Below are 22,961 nucleotides of genomic sequence, written 5' to 3'. Positions count from 1 at the left end.
GCTTGTGTATCTTGGTAATTCAGTTTAAGGCCCTAATGTCCTGACTCTTATGAGATTTGAATATAAGAATTACATTGGGTTAAACAAAGGTCAGAAGATTCCTAAGGGAATGGACAAACCAACAAGAAATTTTACCTGAACAATACACTTTCAATGATTCTTAGTGGTTTCCTTTTCTAAACTCAATCATGCACTCTATTGGAGAAAGGGTGCTTGAGTTCTGATGAATGGCCCCACATAACTTAATAGTCACATTGGTATGAAAATGAAGTGAAACCCATTCATCTCATAATCTCTAGATGTTCTAATTTAGCATTGAGAGATTATGTCAAATTAATTCTACTTCTCTAAATAGTACTGTGTGGTTCCAAATAAAGTAATTCAGACAGTTACCTGTTAAAATGGATGAACTCTTTGCCCTTCTACCTAAAACAAACTGCTCCACTTGTACATTGGATCCACCCATCACTGTTCCTGGATGGTACCCTCCCCGCCAGCGTCACTGACTTTTCCCACTTTACAGGATCATTCCCATCAGCAAGGAAGCATGTTCAATCAGTCCCCACCTTTATAAAACCATTACAGTAGTCCTCCCTTATCCACTGTTTCACTTTCCAGGGTATCACTTTAACTGGAGTCAACTGCAGTTTGCAAATATTAAATGGAAAATTTCAGAAATAAATAATTCATGTTTGAGTTATTTCTCTATCATATTCTCTTTTTAAGTAGAAAGAGAAAGTTTGCCCAAATGGTAATTTGAATAACCTCATCAGAAGGGTTCAAAATAAAATAAATCTCATGGTCTTATCATTTTGCATTGAAGCAATATATTACATAGATGACACCTTCCTTTAAAGATGCATATGTTGATGTTTGTCATTTTTTAAATGGGAACAGCATTCTGACATAACATTAAAATGTACATATTTAGAATGAGAACTTGCATTGCATGTGAAGAGAATAAAATATGTAGTAGAACAAACTGATATGTAATATGAGAAATTAGTATAAAGGAATAAATAAATGAATAAAAAGTTAATAAGGCCAAGAACTTAATACAAGGATCTAAGAATTAATCTGTCAGTTGATAACATTTCAGCATATCTGCTTATCAGTGTAGAAGTATAAATTTGCATAGAGACAGAAATTTGAGCAGAATGAAAATGTAACTCAAAAAAAGATCTAACTTCAGAAAAAGAAAATATAAAATGATCTTAAATACTACTATCATTTGCTATAAGACCTAAGTCCATTCTATTTTCTTACTACTACAAATCCTTATTTTTTTCACGTTCATTTATTATAAGTTTGTAATTCTTTATGATTCTATGACTTTTAAATTTAAGATTAACATATAGTAAAAAAAATCCCCAATATAAGATATTAATATTTTAAAACTATTGGAAAGTTAGATAAATTTTGTAATTACCTAAAAGCAATATTATGCTTTAGATGTCTGTAATGTTTTTTAAACATTACATTTTTCTCTTCATATTTAGTTAAATATGAAGAGAAAAATTAATTTGAAACAAATGGAAACAATTGATACAATTTAAAATAAATGTATAAATACCAAAATTTAGAAGCGGAGGTGGGGGGAATCTGTGATACTTGGTTCAACTGATATTTATCTACAATTTTATTTTGAGTAAATACTCAAAATCAAAATCAAAATTAATTTTAAAAGATACCCACCATTGGTGGTCAACTTACTTTACAATGATCATATTGGAGCTGTAAGGCTGGAACATCCCCTCCAATAGGCATTTGTTGTTGAAGCTCTTCATCTTTCATATTCAGCCATTTGATTAGTTCTTCCAGGGACATCAGCAACCGGTTCCACTTCTCAGCACTGGCCTCCAAATGGGCCCTGTTGAGAGATAATGCTGGCCACATTTAGATGTTTGAAATGTATCCAAAAAAGTATATACTTTCTCTTAGCCTAATAATCTTGTATGACCGACTAAATGTTCATGTCTAAGAAAGAAGCCAACTCTTTGTAAAAAAAAATAAAACTAATAATAAAATTATAGTTATTATAATACTATTGACCATGTTTCTTAATAATATATATTATAGATATAATTTCCTGTAAGGAAGTTATTTTGAATTCAGAGTACATGTTGGTACTATCTATCAAAATTATAATGTACACCTCCATACCACAAAAGCGTAAACATGAGGCTTTTAAGAAGAATGTGCACAACATAATGTAAAATTGTAAAACCAAGTTTCTGTAGTTTATGTGAAGTATATATGCACATTCAGAATAATATTTTTTCATTTCATCTATATACATGAAGAGAGGGATAGAGAAGAAAGAAATTATATGTATAAACAATGTTCAGAAAGATGTATACCAGCTGTGGTTACTAGTAAGAACACAGTAAATACCTACTTTTTATGAATTTTTGTAACAACAATATTTATAATAGGCCCATATTACTTTTCTTCCCAACAAAAACTAATTAATTTTTTTAGGAAAGGAAATTGCTAATGTTCTGATTTCTTTTGTAACCAAATAAACTACTGAAAGCAGACCATCACCAACATTTACATCAAAACTTAGAAAACAATAAGGCATTACTTGGACAGAACATTATTTGGGTTAAGGCTGACTGATGTCCAGTGACAAATGTCCACTGTGAATGAAAACAACTGAGTAGAAATCACTGATTGTAGTAGTTTATAGTCTGCTTTAAGGGAAGTCTTTGTTTTAATAATAATTTCTATTTTTCACACAGAAGAGTACATTCAGATACTTAAATTATGAACTTCACAAACAGGAAACCAGGTTTAGGAAATACATTTTTATGTGATGAAGTCTCCAATAACAGCCAAGGCCTTTGAAAATAGAAATGCAAAGAACAAATTTGTTCATTGTTCCCATAAGGATCTTGGAGAAAACTCACGTATCCAGTCTCCAGCCCATAGCACGTGGGCTGGATTTGAAAAGACAGATCCATCAGAAACAACTGCAGAGACTCAAGGAATCAGCATTTAGTCAATCCTGCTTCACCCCAGTGGACAGACTGTGAATGTGGACTTAAGGACTAATCTGCGTGAAATGGAATTACCTTGACCTTTCAGATCAAAAGGGCAAGGCTGATAGAGACAGACGTAAGCCTTGTTCCGCAATAGTTTGCAAAGACTAAGGATTTAGGATGAGAAAAGATTTGGGGCAACACCAGGTGCAAGAAACCTCTGTTGATCAGGTTTCATATCCCCTCAGACAGCAATTCTCACCTTGACATTGGCATTAGGATTTCCCCTTCCACAAAGCTGCTTTTTTACTGAGAGATACTAGACACGGCTACTACTGTCCCTCAGACCTACCAGTGACTTCCTCTTTTGGACATCTGATCTACTCGAGGCTCTGTCTTAAAGCTGAATTATCTGTTCTAGATAATTCAAACAGATATTTTCCCACTGACCACATTAGGTGGTACTCCCAGAAACAGATCAACAATATCGTTTCTTTGTTTTAAAAGTTCATAATCTTTTCAGAACTATAAATTATTGATCTCTAGCTCGTCTCCAGTTCATAAAATCATGACTGTAGTTCATCGGGCAATATTATTGTTTAAAAGAAAAATTTCTCTAAAATAGCATGAACCAGCATTCAGTCACATACAAAAAGCCAATTGTCCTGTGATCTATTTTTAGTTCCACTGTCTACTGGCTAATAGAAAAAGAATTAAAATTATATGTCTTATTCAAAAGAGCTAGGTATAAAATAATCTAAAAAATAAAATTTAAATACAAAAAGAAGTTTATGGTATTTTATAGTTCTTTGAGAATTGTATGATTAAAAATTTTATTTTATTCTCTTGCATTTACAATCTTTTCTATTCATTCCATAGGTGCTATAATTGACCTCACTTTACAAAATTGTTCCTTTCTTTGAGTCGCCTCTTTTTCATATTTATCTTTTTAAAAGTTAGTTTTTAATTACAGTTGACATACATTATTATATTAGTTTCAGATGTAAAACACAGTGCTTAGACATTTATATACCTTACAAAGTGATCAATCTGACAGGCCTACTACCCACCTGACACCATGCATAGTTATTACAACACTATTGACTCTATTCCCTATGCTGTATAAAATTGTTCTTTAATGAGATTCCAATTCTGCTTGAGCGCTAGCTTTTCTGTGTTCATATTGATTAATTTTAGGCCAAATATGTAATTACCTATGCCTGATAAATAATGATTTTACCCGTCACAGAGCAGAACTAAATAATTTCAATTATATTAACTGAAAACCTCTCTGAAAGTTAAAAACTATTTTGCCATAAGTACATTTGACTGATCTGATGCAATTTCTTGCCAGTATTTTTAAGTATAATTTTTTTTAAAAAGACCGCTATAAACCAGAGTAGAAATCAGAGGTCCTTAGTAAATCAAGAAGTGTTTGACACTCTGTGTGCAAAACAGGTATGCACATACCCTGACCTCTTATTTTAGATTATTTGATCCTGCATCTTCAATGTCTGTAGTTAACTCTTTAATCAATAACAAACGAGACATTCCTTTGATTTCCAGTTACACACTCATTGTATTGAAGAGCATGCAAATGCCTTTTTCAATGCAATTAACTCTTTTCACTGAATAGAAATAATAAAATTGATCATGGAAATCTATGGCACTCAGCACCTGAAGAACTATTTATAAAGAAGAAGACAATACTTTTATAAAAGATATTAAAGTGACTTTGAAATTTAAAAAGTCAACATTAGTATATGTACTTCTCTGCATCTTTCTTTTTCCATAGTAAAAAGCAACCTGATCTGGCAGAATCTTTGCCTGGAAAATCTGTTTTGGTTATTCTCCAATGGACTGTAACTGTGTTTAGTGGATTGCTACCATATGCCCAAATAAATGCATGCTTCCGTAGTAGCCTTCAGTGTTCTAGTTTCAATTTAATTCTTTCATCTTACAAGATGAAAGCTTTTTCTTGGGCAATGAGTTGAATGCTTTGCAAGAAGAAACCTTAAATTTGTGTATGATGTTAATTGTACTTTCTCAATTTGTCTCTAGACATTTTAAAGCTTACATTCTCCCAAGACTTTAGAACCAGTCATCAATCATGTTTTCAGAATCTTCACGTAAAACATTTTTTTATTTGACACATATCTGTGGGCACTTACATTATAGATAATTGACTCATTATCCTAACTCTCACCTGTTTCAGTTCATTCTTTGGTCACCTGACAGGGGCAAAATAATAAATACTTTCACTGAATGAAAGTATTTATCAACCTAGGATGATGTCTACTAAATAATATGCTTTATAAAAATTCCCTCTTTTTAGATTGAATAATTTCATTTACAGCTGACTAAACATTTGTAAATGACAAATTATTTATAAAAATATACAAAAAGTTTTTAGAAGGTAAAGATTCATAAAAATGATAATTATCTAAGTATACAAGTTATCCCAAAAAATATATAGACACTTCAACAGCTGATAGCTCAATTGATGTTTCTTTCTTATCAGATTTAGTCCACTGGAATTAATAAATTATTCAAAGTGTGTATACATTTTTTGGGACACCCTGTAGTAGAGAGTATCCTGCCATTTACTTTATTTTTAATATTTTTATTTTTGAAATACAGTTGACATTAAATATCATATTAATTTCAGATATATAGCATAGTGGTTAGGCATTTATATAACTTATGAAGTGACCCTACCATAAGTCTAGCACCCATCTGATACCTACATACTTATTACAATATTATTGATTATATTCCCAATGCTGTACTTAACATCCAAGAAAGAAAAATGAGAAAGGAAGGGAGGGAGGGAGGGAGGCAGGCAGGCAGGCAGAGAGGGTGGGAGGGAGGGGGAGAGAGAGAGAAAGAAATGATGTATGAATATTTATTTTAAATCACCAGATGCCTCTTTTTTTCAATGTTTTTTCAAATAAGTCTTTAGTCCTTCTCCCAGTATACAGATATGAAAAAGAAAGGGAACTTTGTGAGTAAGGAGGAGCATTTATTAAAATAAAATAGTTTTTTTCATTTATTCAATACAAACAAAATTTATGTAGCAACCGCTCTGATATCAGGTACTACACTGCTTCAGAAATAGAAACTTCAAAGGTCAAGTTAGCAGAAAGACAAGTAATCCAAATGCACTCTGAAGTAGGAAACCTACCAACTCCAGGAGAGAACTATGGCTGAGAGAAAGAAGAAATGTGTACAGGAAGCTATGGTGAGACTGTGGAATACCAACTCAAGCCCAAGCTCTTTCCCAGATAGACATGTAGACATCTGGAAAGCAGGTCTACCAGAGAGTATATGACCCAACCTAAGAGGAGCAAAGACATACTATCCCCTATTGTGTGAGGACTATAGATTTACATGTCCAACTTGGCATTCTCACAAAAAATCGAATTTATTTTTAGTTTATGATTATAACTCATAGATTATAAGTTAAAGTTGTAATAAAAGAAAATACCTTTGTTAGTAAAAAATCAACCAGTAACATCAAAGGAGGATTATTCCTGCTCCCAGTAAGAGAATGAAGACCCATTAGGAAAAAAAGTGAAGTCCTCAGAATTCAGTCTGTGCTGAAGGAACACTAGAGCTGGGCTTCCAATATGGTCGCCACCAGCAACATGTGGCTATTTCAATTAAATTTCAGTTAAACAGAATTTGAAATTCAGTTCATCAGTTGCACTAGCTATATTTCAAGTGCCAACATGTCATATGTGGCTACTGGCTGCCCTACTGAAGAATGCTGATGTAGACCACTTCCATCGCTGCAGAAAGCGTAGGGCCCAGCACCAAACCAGAGAGAAAAAGAAAGAAGAGAGCAGCATAACCTTTCTCTATTAGACCTGAGAAAAGGAAGTTTTAGTAGTTTTACAACATGCTTAGCAAAATCAGTTACCCGAGATTAAAAGTGGAGTCAGTGACATTGTAAAATGCGGTAACATTAGATGTAATGACGATGTTAAAGGTTAATATTCTCTAACAGCTTTTTAAAAGATGCCCTGAATTTTTAAGAGGCTCATAAAAGAATGGGATGATAGAATTTTGTCTTTGAACTCTGTTTTCATTAGATTTGACAATTTCACTGGCCTTTGAAACCATATGTTAATAAGGACCTATATTAAACATCACTAAGCTGATAAGTAGATATTTAATTAACATAACCCTAAATTAAATAAATGTAATATAAAAATTTAAACCATGTCATCCCCATTACTGAATTTATTAGTATATTTGCAATTCACATTTTTCCAGGGAGGAAAAAATATTGTCAAATATTCTATCTCCTAGCTGAAGTTTCAAATCATTAGCTATCTTCTCTTATGCTGTTCTAGATATAATGTACAACTGAATGTATTGGTTTTTAGCACAAAAGAATATTTGGTACCTTGGATATTAGTATTTAAAAAGTTTAATCACAGTCATCTAACGAGATTATAAAATAATATTTACGATATTAACCAAGAGACTGAGCCAAATATTATTACATAGTTCCAATGACCACACCATGGTCCAAGGAGGTAATGTCTGTAAAGCACTTAATGTAGGTCTGGCACATGGATGTTTAATAAATATTAACTGTTATTATGATCTTTGGCAGATATTCTCTTTATAAAAATGATGATAAATTAGAGCAAATGCCCCCTGCTATGACAATATTAACTTTATCACAATTAAAACACAATTTAAAATTCTGAACGCACAGAAGGGGCATTTATCAGATGGCCTCACTCCCAGAAAAAAAAAAGAAACAAGACCACCTGCAGAGAGGGAGTGTGGGAGCTAAAGCAGAATCAAAGTCTTTTAAAAATAGGCATGGTGGTGAAGATGACAGAACACCATTCAGCATCACAATACCAATTCTAAGTAGAAAGGCTCAAATTAAAGAAATGATATTTCTTACTTTCTAGTGCAGGGGTTCTCAACCTGTGGGTCACGACCCCTTTGGGGGTCGATCGGCCCTTTCACAGGGGTCACCTAAGACCATCGGAAAACACGTATATAATTACATATTGTTTTGTGATTAATCACTATGCTTTAATTATGCTCAATTTGTAACAATGAAATTGGGGGTCACCACAACATGAGGAACTGTATTAAAGGGTCGCAGCATTAGGAAGGTTGAGAACCACTGTTCTAGTGCAACACTAAGTAATCCAGAAATAAGAGCAGGAAAAAGAGAAGGTGTGATCATCAGAATGTCAAAGATTTAAAAAGCAGATGGAAAATCAAGGGGGGAGAGGAAATTTAAGATCCTGACATCATTGAAATGGCTTCTGATAGAATCCAAACTGACTAATAGGATTGATGAGTTTGAAAAAAGGAAGGGTTTAAGCAACTAAAGATGGGGACAGAGATGGGCAGGTTTAGGAAGAAGGAAAATAAAAAGAAAGCTAAGAATTCAAAAGTTGAAAATATTAAAAAATGTGTATGTATTTTTAAAAAATCTAGTTGTAGTATTGTAGATTAATTATATATACAGGACAAAACTATAAAGTTGGATAATAGTATAGAGGTGGTCCTGTATATAATACGGTAATGAAAGAAGGTACCCACTTCATCAGATCCATAACTTTAATGTGAAGGAGAGTTGATTTACTGATGATACTGTAAGCAATTCGGATTTTATACAACAGAGGGCTCTTTTCTAACTAACATGGAAAACAGTGGCATTGAGATGCACGTAGGCAGGTGGAATGTAGTAAAATAATGCATATGCTCTGGAGAACAATCTGCCCTTGGTCTCTTGAAGCTCAAGTGTCTCAGGAACACCAAGTTGACATGGGGCATGAACTGAATCTTAGGTAGGGCCAAGTCTATGGGACTTGGAAACAGAATGGGGATAAAGACTTTTATAGATAAAGTAAAAACAGAAACTTGGAAGTGAAAATATAAAAAATTATCAATATCCACACCCAAAATGACAACTGAAGAAAAGATGGAAAAGGAAAGGGAAGTCAGATGCTTAAATTAATGAGGAAAGTAGGAGTGTGCCCAGCAGATCAGGAGGAAGCAGGAATTAGATGGTGAGAGGGTAGACTAATGGATGTATTCACTTCTAAGGAGAAGTTGTTGACAGATGGAGAAGCAATGCTTTGGAAACAGTGAAGAGGCTGCCACTTCTCCCTGTTATCAGCTGTGTGGCAGGACTCCTGTTCAGCCAGTGTTCTGCAGGTGCCATACTAGAAGTCTTTGGCTGGCATTCTGATTGTTTTGGTATCCATACCAATTGCTAAATATGCAGATTATTCCCAATGTCTGCCAGGTGAGGAAAATGGACACATTAAACTTAAATTTAATTAAATTTAAGTAAACCAGGCAATTAGGGGGAAAGCCAGTTTTCAATTATAAAGAAAAGTGGTGGAAGAACTTACAGAAATATTAAAAGCACAGGAGATTTTGTTCACAAGAGAAGTCAGTGTTAAGGGTAGACCTTGCTTTAAAGGAATGAGCAAAAAGCCCGGCCGGCATAGCTCAGTGGTTAAGTGTCAACTTATGAACCAGGAGATCATCGTTTGATTCCCAGTCAGGACACATGCCAGGGTTGTGGGCTTGATCCCCAGTATGGGGTGTGCAGGAGGCAGCCAATTAATGATTTTTCTCTCATCAATGATGTTTCTATTTCTCTCTCCCTCTCCCTTCCTCTATAAAATCAATCAATATATATATATATATATATATATATATATATTAAAAAGGAATGAGAGGAAAGAACAGAGAAGCAGAAAATCAATGCTTAACAGGCATCATTTTCAGTAAGGACCGAAGGAGGCAGGTGTCTGGGAGATAGGCTGTTTCTGCATATTTGCTAATGAGAAGAACACTTCCTACCTTGGGTAGGGATTTTCTCACTAAGCACACTTCTGGCCTCTTCTCTGCCCCTTTATTCCCTCATTCCCTGGAGAGGTAGAATGAGGAATCTGATCTTTAAATCTGGGGATTACTGGGTATGCTTAGCTCAGCCCACCCTTAACTCCTGATAACAGGTCTGTAGATACTGAGTTCTTTCTATTCTTCCATGTAGGGAGTGCCCTCTGGAAATCACCTTGGAGCTGATCAGTGCCAAACAGAATGGTGATCAATGAGACTAATAATAGGCTAAGTAACCTGCCCATGGGGCCACAGCTGGTAAGTGGCAAAGTCAGTGTTTAAATCCAGGCAGTCTAGCTCCGGAGTATAACATTAGAAACACTATCCTCTACCACTTCTCTCTGAGGTGTGCTTCCCATATGAGGGCCCACTACTGAGAATAATAAACCATTTTATCTTTTATGAATGTCTAAGTAATGATGAATATATTCATAAAATTTATTTTGTCCATTTTTTTAAGATAAAAATGAAAACTATATCACTTATTACTTTGAACATATCTAATCTATATGAAAGCAGAGAAAGGTCAATCTAGATATAGATGGAGCCTGCCAGCTGTTATAGACTCATGATACCGTTATGGGTAATAATATAGTTATAGCCATATGTTCTCCCCTCCCCCCCCCCCCCCGCCCCGCTTCCCTTCAGAGCAGTTACTTGAGAACATGAGACTGTGTAGACTCAGTTCTATTTCCAGTGCCTCACTTCCCATTCTGACTCGTTAGTCCTCTGCAATCAGATTTTTGCCTCAATCACAAAATGATCCTGGCGAAGTCATCAAAGCCCTTCTAATTACAGCTGGACTCAGCAGCCCTGACCTTACTCGACTTCTTCAAGCAGCCAGCACTATTAACTAAGCCCTTCTTTTCTGAAACTCCCTCCTCTTGGCTCTTGACAATACTCTCCAGGTTCTCTTACTTCCTCAAGGACAGCCACTTCTCAGGTTCTTTTCTGGTTTCCTTTCCTTCCCCTATTCCTTATGCACCTGGGTTTCCTGGGACTGTGCTGCACCCTCTTCCATTGGCATCCTCTTGCCTACTCACAGTGTTTACCTGCCACCTCTGCCTGGATACTCCCCACTCCACCATCTATTTGGCCTACAGTTCTCTTTTAAGAGGTCTCCACCCAACGGCTACTGGTTATTTGTTTCTAGGTGTTCTGCCAGTGCCTCAACAACATGAATTAAGTAACAAGTCTCCCTGTCTTTAGAACTGCGCTTATCTAATACTTCCTCATAATTGTGTGGGAGGGATTATGACAAACTCAAATCTAATTATGTGCAGATTCCATCACCAATGGAATACAATGTGGTACACACAGGTATTCTAGGATTTATGTCTTTTTTTTTTAACATTTTTTTTATTTATTTTTTGCTAAAAGTATTACAAAGGGTATTACATAAGTGTCCTTTTTTTTCCCCCCCGCCCTTGACAATCCCCTGCCTTCCCTTACCCCCCAGTATCTTATGTCCATTAGTTATGCTTATATGCATGCATACAAGTCCTTCGGTTGATCTCTTACCCAACTCCCTCCTGCCCCCCAACCCTCCCTGGCCTTCCCACTGCAGTTTGACAATCAGTTTGAGGCAGCTCTGCCTCTGTATCTATTATTGTTCAAAAGTTTGTAGTGGTCTTTATTATAGGATTTATGTCTTGCCTCTCTCTCTACCTTTTTCTCTAGCCACAATCTGTCCTCTCTACACCAATGGCAAAATCTATTCTTAGCCAGACTGAACTTTTTAACTACTCCATGAAAACACAATGTTATTTCAAGCTTCCTGCTTAGAAGCCCTTCTCCAGTCCATCTGAGGAATAACTACACATCTTTTTTTTTTTTTTATATTTTATTTCTTTTTATATTTTATATTTTTTTCTTTTTATATTTTCTTTTTATATTTACTTTTTATATTTTATATTTATATTTTCTTTTTATATTTTATATTTTATATCTCCCACTGGGGACGTGCCCGCAACCAAGGCACATGCCCTTGACCGGAATCGAACCTGGGACCCTTGAGTCCGCAGGCCGACGCTCTATCCACTGAGCCAAACCGGTTCGGCAACTACACATCTTTCAAGGCTCAACCTAGAAATTTCCTCTTTTATGAAGCCTTTGATGACCAACTGAAATGAAAGTAATCACTCCCTCCTTTGGGTCCATCTGAACTTGGACAGAACTGTGAACCCTCTGGGGCAGGGGCCATATCTTATTTATGATTAGCAATGCCTTAAATATAGAAGTAAGTTCTAATTAAATGCTTGAATAAATGCCTAAATCTCCAAAAGTGGGTAAAGGTAATAAAGGTAAAAATAGTTTTAGTTCATCACATTAATAACACATTTTACTGGAATGATCTATCATGATGCAGAAATCCACTGGAAAAAGTTTATTCTCCATGGACACAAATTCTCCTGTGGTTGCACCTTTCTGTTCCCCATAAATAGAAATAAGTGAAAAGTTTTAGAATGTTAACACAGTGACAAGCATTCGCTGAGGTTCTAGCAAAACCAACATCTAGTGCAGTGATGGCGAACCTTTTGAGCTCGGCATGTCAGCATTTTGAAAAACCCTAACTTAACTCTGGTGCCCTGTCACATATAGAATTTTTTTGATATTTGCAACCATAGTAAAACAAAGATTTATATTTTTGATATTTATTTTATATATTTAAATGCCATTTAACAAAGAAAAATCAACCAAAAAAATGAGTTGGTACACTGTACATAATTAGATTTGATTACAGGGTTCACAGTTCTGTCCAAGTTCAGATGGACCCAAAGGAGGGAGTGATTACTTTCATTTCAGTTGGTCATCAAAGGCTTCATAAAAGAGGAAATTTCTAGGTTGATCTCTTACTCCCCTCCCTTCTGCCCCCCAACCCTCTCTGGCCTTCCCACTGCAGTTTGACAATCAGTTTGAGGCAGCTCTGCCTCTGTAAGCGAACTATTTTTAATAAGAGGGAGATATGGAATGTTGTACAGTGTACCATGCTTTTTCAGCATGGTACACTGTTATGCACCACATGCATAACTGTCACCAAATATGCAGAAACAGCCTATCTCCCAGACACCTGCCTCCTTCGGTCCTTACTGAAAATGATGCCTGTTGAGCATTGATTTTCTGCTTCTCTGTTCTTTCCTCTCATTCCTTTTTAATATATATATATATATATATTTAATATATATATATATATATTGATTGATTTTATAGAGGAAGGGAGAGGGAGAGAGAAATAGAAACATCAATGATGAGAGAAAAATCATCCTGTGGTTTTAATATTTCTGCAAGTTCTTCCACCACTTTTCTTTATATAGATGGGAGAATAAACTTTAAGTTATGCATAAGATAATATTGCAACTAAAGTTTTTAAGGTATTTCTTTCCATGAATCAATGGGCTTAGGCAATAACATCCATGAAATGCCAAAGGTTTTTTTGTCTTTAGTTTTCCACTTGGTCTGTTTAAACAGATGTAGTCTTCATTAAGTTTTTCTTTTTAAAGAACTCATCCTCCAGACTCTCAAAGGTCCAGCACCACATGCATAACTGTCACCAGCGCCATTCCTGTGATTTTTAGCTTATTACACTAGATCAGTGATGGCGAACCTATGACACGCGTGTCAGAGGTGACACACGAACTCATTTTTTTGGTTGATTTTTCTTTGTTAAATGGCATTTAAATATATAAAATAAATATCAAAAATATAAATCTTTGTTTTACTATGGTTGCAAATATCAAAAAAATTCTATATGTGACAGGGCACCAGAGTTAAGTTAGGGTTTTTCAAAATGCTGACATGCTGAGCTCAAAAGGTTCGCCATCACTGCACTAGATGTTGGTTTTGCTAGAACCTCAGTGAATGCTTGTCACTGTGTTAACATTCTAAAACTTTTCACTTATTTCTATTTATGGGGAACAGAAAGGTGCAACCAAATGGGATTTGGCCAGTTGAAAACTCAATCTTCAACAAGCATGGTACACTGTACAACATTCCATACCTCCCTCTTATTAAAAATAGTTTGCTTACAGAGGCAGAGCTGCCTCAAACTGATTGTCAAACTGCAGTGGGAAGGCCAGAGACGGGTGGGGGGCAGAAGGGAGGGGAGTAAGAGATCAACCGAAGGACTTGTATGCATGTATATAAGCATAACTAATGGATATAAGACACTGGGGGGTAAGGGAGGGCAGGGGATTGTCAAGGGCGGGGGGGGGGGGAACACATATGAAATACCCTTTGTAATACTTATTATAATATTTTTTTAAAAGAATTTAAAAAAATTTTTAAAAAAATAAAAAATAAAAATAGTTGGCTGATACTGACATGATTTTCAATGAGATCTTTATACTGAGGCTTTCATAGCCATGATACATGACCCCCTTCTTTAAGTATAAAATGAAGTGCAAATCTTCCTCAATGAGCCCCAGAAGAATAAAAGCCTTTGGACATCTCTTCAGGAAAAAAAAAAAAAAAACTTTAAAAAATTAATTCACAATAATAATCATTGAAGATTTCTAGTCTGTATGCTAGTTTTATGAAATCACTGAGCACCTTTATGTAAAAAAAATAATAATAACTACATTGAACAGGCTTCACATAGATTAAGGACCTATCAGATTATCCTATTCAATCTTCACAGCAATCATACAAATTAAATAGTTATATTTTATGATTTTAAAAACTAAGGCTCAGGGAGACTAAGTGACTTGTTCAAGATCAATAAGGTAACTTAAAAAGTCAAACTCAATATCATTTGGTTTAAGGTTGTACATTTTTCCATAAATCATACAGTTTCTGAACTTTAAAAGAAACTGATTCAGGTGCAAGATCTTGGTCTTTCCCCAACATTTGTTTTTGGATGTTTGCTCAGTTACATGATCTCAGTTTCTTCTAAACTTATATTCACCATCTATTAAATATAATTCTAAAATATTCTTGACTCTCAATAACAAAAATACTTGTCACAGAAGTATTTTCCCAAGGTCCTTTCCTAGTCAGCATTCTGGTCCTCAGATTCATCTTTATTTAATTTTACTCTCTGCAAATGCAGACATGAATCATCAATTTTCCATTTTAGTGTCCATAAGCAATATTTAATTTCTATAAAACATCTTCAAATTGGATATACAAATAGCATGAGGAGGCAAAACATGTTCATTGCCAAGAGTCCAAAAGATCTAGATTCAAATCCTGGCTTGGCACTTGTTAGTTCAAATTCTTGGCGAGTTCCTCACATTCATTGAGCCTGTCTCCTCATATTAAGAAAGAATTTTACTATTGACCTTACTAGAATTTTTTGAGTACTGAAAAAAGTAATGTTTGCAAGGATCCTAACATAGTACTTGCCTAAGGTAAACAAAAATTATCAGGTGTTGGTAACATTATAATTGGTATCATTAGGTTGAATATATGCAAATATATTGTGAATAATCAAGAACAAGATGGCAAAGGGCACGGGACATTGATGGAACTAAAACTAGGACTTTAAAAAAATAGTTTTTGCATTTAAATCTTAGGGTATTTCTGGGGAAGTAGCTGGTTCTCTGTCTTATATACAAGAGTCATGAAACGCCCTCCCCCATTAGTTGTGTTCTGACATTGATTATTCTGACCTGATGCTAGCAGATTTTGCTTTCAAGTCATTCCACCTTTGGTTCATATCATCGAGTCGATGTTGAAGCATAGTAGCCTCTTCAGAATTTCCCAGTGCTTTTACCATCTTCTGCCTGTTCCCATCAATACTTTTAAATATGTCATTGTGGGCATCAATTTCCGCCTGGATGTCCTAAAGATAAAAAAGCAGAGATAATGAAAATGTTAGGTATTAGTGTCAACATTACTTGGGATTGCTATACAGAGTTTTATCTTATGTTTCATAGATGAGGTGTATTTTTTAAAGAAAAATAGTTAATTTCATCTTAAATGATAACAAATTCAAGTGTTTCCACAATTCTTACATTAAAAAATAATAAGCTTTAAATCTTCAATACCTTGATTCCCAAGTTCTTAAAAATAAAATACATTATAATCTTAATTTCATGTATTAGCTAGTCCGAGTCAATCAAATTATTTATCCCCTTTATATGTGGGTAAAACTCCCCTCAAAATATGAAGTTTTACAAAGATTGCTGAATGTTACATCCTTTTAATTGCTGGTTTTCTACAAATTTATTAATTGTTTATTCTTTCAATCTAATAAAGTTTATTTCTACAATTTTTAAAGAACATTTTCATAAAAATGTCCTGTTTAAGAAATAAAAACTAATTGTAAAGTAATATTTCTCCTATTAAATAGATAATATTTTGTTAATTTTTATAAAGTAAATTTTAGTGTAGTTTAAATAAAATAAAAAATTATTATAAATTAATAATAAAAATTTGTTAAGACTTTGAAGAAGCATTTTGTCAATATGGATCAAAAAACCTTAAAACTGTTAAAATTGCCCAGCTGGTAGTTGAGCACTGACTTATGAACCAGGAGGTTACGGTTCGATTCCCGGTCAGGGCACATGCCTGGGTTGCAGGCTCAGTCCCCAGTGCGGGGCATGCAGGAAGCAGCCAATCAATGATTCTCTCTCATCATTGATCTTTCTATCTCTCTCTCCCTCTCCCTTCCTCTCTGAAATCAATGAAAATATAATTTAAAAAATGTTGAAATTATGTATCCTAGGAATATTTATGTATAAACACATCTATTACATTGATTGTTTTAAAACTGAAAAAAAGTGAAAACTATCAAGCACTCCCACTTCTGGGAATATATCCAGAAGATATGAAAACACTAATTCAAAATTATATCTGTACCCCTGTGTTCATAGCAACATTATTTACAATAGCCAAGACATGGATAAAACCTAGGTGTCCATCGGTGGAGAAATGGATAAACTAGTTGTGAGATATATATGTGGGAATGTTTCTATCCATAAAAAATGAAGAAATCCTACCATTTGTGACAACATGGATAGACCCTGAAGGCACTATTCTAAGTGAAAGAAGTCAGACAGATAAAGACACATACTGCACAATCTCATGTGGAATCTAAAACAAACAAACTCAGAGAAAAAGAAATCAGACTTTTTGCCATTACCAAAGGTGAGAGTGGGGAGAGGAAAAATTGGAGGAAGATAGTCAAAGGGTACAAGCTTCCAGTTATAAGATAAATAAGTACTAGGGATGCAATATACAACATTATGACTACAGTTAACATTGTTATATGACATATAGAAAAGTTAAGAGAGTAAATCCTAACAGTTATCATCACAAAAAGACTTTTTCCTTTTTTTCTTTTCATTTCTTGTTATTGTATCTATATAAGAAGATAGATGTTAGCTTAACCAATTGTGGTAATCATTTCACAATATCTGTCAATCAAACTATGATTCTGTATACCTTATACATATACAAAGATGTATGTCAATTATTTTTCAATAAAACTGGGAAAAAGTGGAAACAATTTTAACACATTAATGGTGATATAATAATCAAGTTTAAAAATGGAGGGTGCAAAACTATATGTTATGTTAATTTTAAAGTTTGTGTTGAAATCAGCATATGTATTTCTATATCATTGCACACACATACATTTAAAAAACTGTAAGCAATAAGTCAAAATAGTATAATCTCTGTAGAAGAGGATCAATGATGATGTTAGTGTTCATCAAAAGTTAGGAAGAAAATCAACATCCAAAAAATGATCAAAGAAAAGGAAATCAGCATACATTGTTGTTGTTGTGTGTGTGTGTTTTTTAATTTAACATTTGATGGCATATTTACTTGGACAAATATATCAACAGCACCTAAAGGCAGAAAACTATCTTAATATGTCTTCTGTATCCTTCACAGTCTCTGAGCCTAAAATGAAAAGATACAGAGATAACACATAGGTAGGTAGGTAGGTAGATAGATAGATGGATAGATAGATAGATAGATAGATAGATAGATAGATAGATAGAAGACAGACAGAAATTATGTATCCTAGGAATATTTATGTATAAACACATAATAGATGCATAAATGCATGAATGAATGTATGAATAAGTTCATCTTGACTGACTGGCCTATCAGCCATTCTAGCGCCACCAAAAAAATCAAATAACTAAAGAATTATAATGGAATATAGTAATAATTTTGTTTAATGTCTTCATTTAAAAATTTTAACAAGGGAAACTTAAAATTATTTAGAAGCCTGCATTGCAAAGTCCTGCCTAAGCTTTTCGCTGGAAATTTAGAATAACAAGCAATTAATGAATCATGCTCCTTCACAGATCACTGTGCAATGATTCACTGGCGTTTTAAAATCAAGATGCCAGCATGTGAGGCTGTCAGATTATGACCCCCATGTAGCATCAAATGCTAAAGTAAATTAAAGTTTCCAAGAAGTAGGGTTTACTCTCACTGCTCAGCTGGGAGACTTGCTCTAGAAAGACTTACCTCTGTCCCCTGAAAGCCTTTCTGAACATTACACAGCACAAAATGGTTACTGATAATTAGTTATGGGAATGCAATCCACCTAGAAGCACAAAGCAATGTTCTTCCAATCATTTAACATAAGCCAGTCATGTGCAGAGAGGGGCCACAGCAAGGTATCCAAGCCATTAAACTAACACTTGAGAGCAGAAGAAGTATTTTAAAGATTCACTTGTGAGGCTTGAAACCTATCTTCAAACAATGTAAACAGGGGTTTAGAATTAAAGGACTAATGTTTTTCTCTAAGTCAAAGCACCATCAAAAGCCTAAAATGCACCCTTTCTGAAGAATCTTCCAGAAGACAATTACAAAAGCTCACATCAGCTCACTGGTCAATAGTTAGTCTTTCTGAATACAACACCCACTGCCCAGAACAAAACAAATTCACCAATAAAGGAAAACATTGATGTATTTGCTTACTACTTTAATCACTGATATTTTAATTCCAATTTTGCCCTTAACTTGACATATCATTAATGATACAACCCATAGACGTATTATAAGCAAACACTTCATAATGTGTATCATATACATTTTACTTCTTTAAAATGTCCTCTAATCAAGTAGTGGCCCTAATTATGTAAGCAAAACTATTTCTTTAGATTATGATTAAAAAGGACTGTTTGAACCCTCCGACAGGAAACAGATTTAGAGAGTACCACCAGGAAGACTTCAACAACTAAATTGGTGCTAGAATGGACTCATCCTCTCTGGGCCTTGTTGACATAATTTTGGTTTATTTTTGCAAGGCATATTTACCTAACCCTACATGGACACAGCAATGTTTTCCCTGAAGGAGTCCTGACCCCTTTCCTGAAGGTGAAGAAGTAAGGTCAGCAACAACTTCCCGACTGTATCCCACGGCGCAGGCTAGATCAACAACGCTAACCATTCAGGGAAAGGAAGTCCACTGTTCCTTGCAGAATAAGACCAGACTTCAGAAACAGTTAGGACTGATGATCAGGAGTCAGCATGATTATGGCCAGAGTTTTAGGTTTTGAAAACGAGGAATTATAACATGAAAAAAAATAGGTATTACCTAAAAAATAATACAACAACCAGATAATATCATCAAGGGTCATTAGTGATATGTAAATATACTTTGAGACAGTTTCTAAGGCTGCTGGTGAGTTATTGCAGTTAATTAGTCAATTTATAATTAAAATTAATTTATTTACTTCAATGAATTATCCAATCAATAATTGATAAGCTACATTTTCTTTCAACAATTAATCTCATGGGTTTTAACCACTCTATTAAGAATTATGAAATTGCCACTTGGTCTGCAGTAGCATTTATTAAGAAATCAATACCAGTAATGTTTTTCCCATTTCCTGTGATTATAAATATATGTTAGACAACAGAGCAGAAAAAAATTTAAATTACTAAGTGGAACAAGCTTACAATTAACTGCACTTTAAAGATAATTTGAACAAGCCAACTTGCAATGACAAAGAATCAATAAATAAACAAATGATATTTTAAATTCCAGCATAGCAAACACTGCTATTGACAAAAATATTTTTCACAGCAAAGAGTTCCAAATTCTTGACTCTATACCAATTGTTACTAAAACACACCAAATACTAGTGAATTAAAATACAACAGCTTTCCTTCCAAGGTGCACTTTATATATCAGGTCTAATCTGCATACAAACACAAGTTATTAAATGTTTCATGTAGCGAACTATTGCCCCACCTTAATTATCAAAACCAGATAGTATATTCAAAACTGAACAGGCCTGAAAACCTAGTCAAGGATTTTTCATGTTAAATGTTTAAATCTACATTTGTGGGGCACCTGCTCCTCTATGCCTCACCTGTGTAAAGGAGTTCTTATTGCCCAGAAAGTTCTCAATTTCTTCCCCCAAAACACACACACACACACACACAATCTCAGTTATTTCCTTATTTTAAATTCATCTCTTAAGTCCCAGCTTAAATGTAATTTCTTCAGGAAAGACTTCACCACACCCCAATTAAACTGGGCCTACCTGTATTCTTATAACTCTCTCTACTTTGCTAAATCACCTACATATACTAAAAAAAATTCCTTATTTAATGTCTGAGTCCTCCCACCAGGCTGGAAGCTCAATGAGGGGAAGTCTCCCTGTTCTCCACTCCATCCCTGAACTCAGCCCAGTGCCACTTCACAAATATTTACTAAACACTGAATGAATGAATAAACCTTGAAATTGGAAACTTACAGTGTCTTCAAGGACACATTTAAATATTACAAGTTGAGCAGTAAAATATAGCTTCAAAGTATAATTTTAAGTTAGTCATCATAAAGGAGGTAATGCCTTAAAGAAAATTTTGTACTGAGTGGTTTCTCTCTGTGTTGTCACTATGGGAAAAATCTTTTCACAAAAAGACTGATATTCGGATTCAGACACACACGCACACCCTTAGAGAACCACCATTATCATTAATCATCTAGTAGCAGAACTGCATAAATTAATAAAAGGCAACAGTCACTCAAAATGTTACTGAGCTAAAATTGTTCATTATTCTATCTTCTTTGACTACTAAATAAATGGGAAGGTACACAATGCCAATGGCTGAAGTATGACAGTATATTAACAGCCACTGAAGCCGTCAGATACTTCCTTTATGAAGTAGTTTCAAGCAGAAACTTAATTCGTCCAAGTCAGATGGCTGGATTTCAGAGAGGCACGTTGGTGGACCAGCTTTCTGTGTCAAGTCAACTCTTCAACCTGGATACACTGTCCTATGCTCACCCCTCACCCCTCACCACTTGGTTAGGTGTCTAGGACCTGCTTGCTGGCAGGTACATCTTGTCACAAGGTCATCCTCTTCTGGTGAGAAGTTTGTCTCAACCTCCCCTTTAGGACCACTCTGGGTAACACATGGTTCCTATCAATTGGGGTTTCCTGATCCTTGGTGAGCTGTCACCCTGAGGAAACAGCAGAGAACATTTCCTGACTCCTGGACCTCAAGGACTCCCAGCATTGCCTTTTCTGGTGCTAGGAGATTAGGAATGAGTATCAAGTGCAACTTGCCCTTCCTGTCTATGCTACAAATCACAATCCATGCGTCACACATTTTGGGACTAGAGAATTAACTTGGATCTCAATCATGTGCCATATATTCATTTATGAACAAATACCCAATATAAATCACAACACCCCTGGAGTTCTCTAAAATTAAATAATAGCAACCAGAATTTACCTCACAAAGAAACTTCTCTCTAGAAGTTAGGCTGAAGGTCTGCTGTCTTCTGGGGTTTTTGATGATCGACCAGTCTACAACTTTGCAGATTAACCATCATTGGAAGACCCAACACTGTGCCAACCTTGGACCCTAGTTTTCTTAAAGACTGAAATGGCTTTAAGAATACAGCTAAATTACCTTTATGCTATGACAATCTAAACAACAGACTGAAGAATTACAACTGCTGATATGAAGAGAAAAGTATGAAATCACTGAGGTTAGAATTCTCTTTGGAAGCAGATCACTAATATAGGAAAAGACAGCTTCTGAAGGTATCATGTGGCTTTTGCATGACAGCAGTGAGCTTGGCCTTTCCCTAGAAATGGCATTACTGCTTTCAGAGTGGGGGGAGGCAGGCAGCTGAATCTGGGAGGTGTCAGGCACTGGTAGCCTTCTATAATACCAGCTTTCCTGGCAATGAATCATTGTAGCAAGGGCTAAATGTATGAGACGGCTTTTGTGAAAATACACAAAAGATTTTTTTTTAATACTTGAGTTGAAGAAAAATACATTCATGTTTGACAACTTCCTACAAATGAAATATGGCAAAAAGATTAGGTTTCACATAGATTTTCATAACGGCGTCTAACACAAAAATAAACATGTGAGGAGAACTTCAGGCTGTGAATTGCAGCAGGATGGTTGCTCTAAATTGGCTCTTTGTCTCAAAAAAAAAAAAAAATCCCAAATCAAGGCTTTGATAGGAATAAGCCAGCAGACTACTTTCACTGTCAATACGACTAAGAATAAGAAGTATGCAGACATTAAAGCTTCGGGTTTAAAAGAGGAAACAGATTCACAGGACCAGAACTTGTCACTTTGTCAATAAAATGGCCAAAAGGCGGAGGCAGGTTTTTAACCTCTGGTATCTGACCTGGGCTTTTAAGACTATCAGCAGCAATTACAATACAAAAGTCCAACTATTGCCCACAATTACTGCCTCTCGGGGGTTCTCAGTAATGAATTATTCATGTAACATATACCCTATACCTTTTTAGGAAGAAACAGACAAATCCATGCAAACCAAGCTAACAGGCTTCTTTATGGCCATAAAGTTTGTCACCTGCTGTTACCAGCTGCCATAAAGAAGATACTCTCTCCCTCCTCCACCCCTTTTAAACGGTGAACAGTAGACTGGAAACCATCCTTTGCTCTCAGGAATTTAGGTGCCTAACAGCATATTAAAGCAAGAGGTCAAAGTGCACCCTGTGTTACAATCCTTCCTTCTGCAGTTGGGGTTGTGGGGGAGATGGGGGAGGCGGGTGCCTCCAACCAGAAGTTGAATTCTTCTTTCTCTATATTCTGCCCATACACTTTCTACCATCATGAGGCAGGCAATAATGGCAACAGTTTGGAAAAGCTTTCAAAGTTTTCAAATGACCTGGA

At 35.1% G+C, this 22,961-nt stretch overlaps 1 protein-coding gene across 9 annotated transcripts in view; it reads right to left on the bottom strand.

Moving 5' to 3' along the window:
* UTRN (utrophin) overlaps positions 1–22,961 on the bottom strand; it is a 449,337-nt gene that overhangs the window by 123,110 nt on the left and 303,266 nt on the right. For all 9 annotated transcript variants that reach the window (XM_070417833.1, XM_070417835.1, XM_070417834.1 and 6 more), the window contains 2 exons: positions 15,488–15,660; positions 1,714–1,870 (listed from right to left, as the gene is read on the bottom strand). In XM_070417833.1, coding sequence (XP_070273934.1) covers positions 1,714–1,870; positions 15,488–15,660 — 330 coding nt within the window. The remainder of the gene's footprint in view (positions 1–1,713; positions 1,871–15,487; positions 15,661–22,961) is intronic.

Source organism: Myotis yumanensis, unplaced genomic scaffold (genome assembly GCF_028538775.1).
Source record: "Myotis yumanensis isolate MYYU_CA2020_CCGP unplaced genomic scaffold, mMyoYum1.0.hap1 SCAF_6, whole genome shotgun sequence".
NCBI lineage: Eukaryota > Metazoa > Chordata > Mammalia > Chiroptera > Vespertilionidae > Myotis > Myotis yumanensis.
The sequence above is the reverse complement of the archived record's forward strand: the minus strand, read 5'-3'. Positions and strand labels throughout refer to the sequence as shown.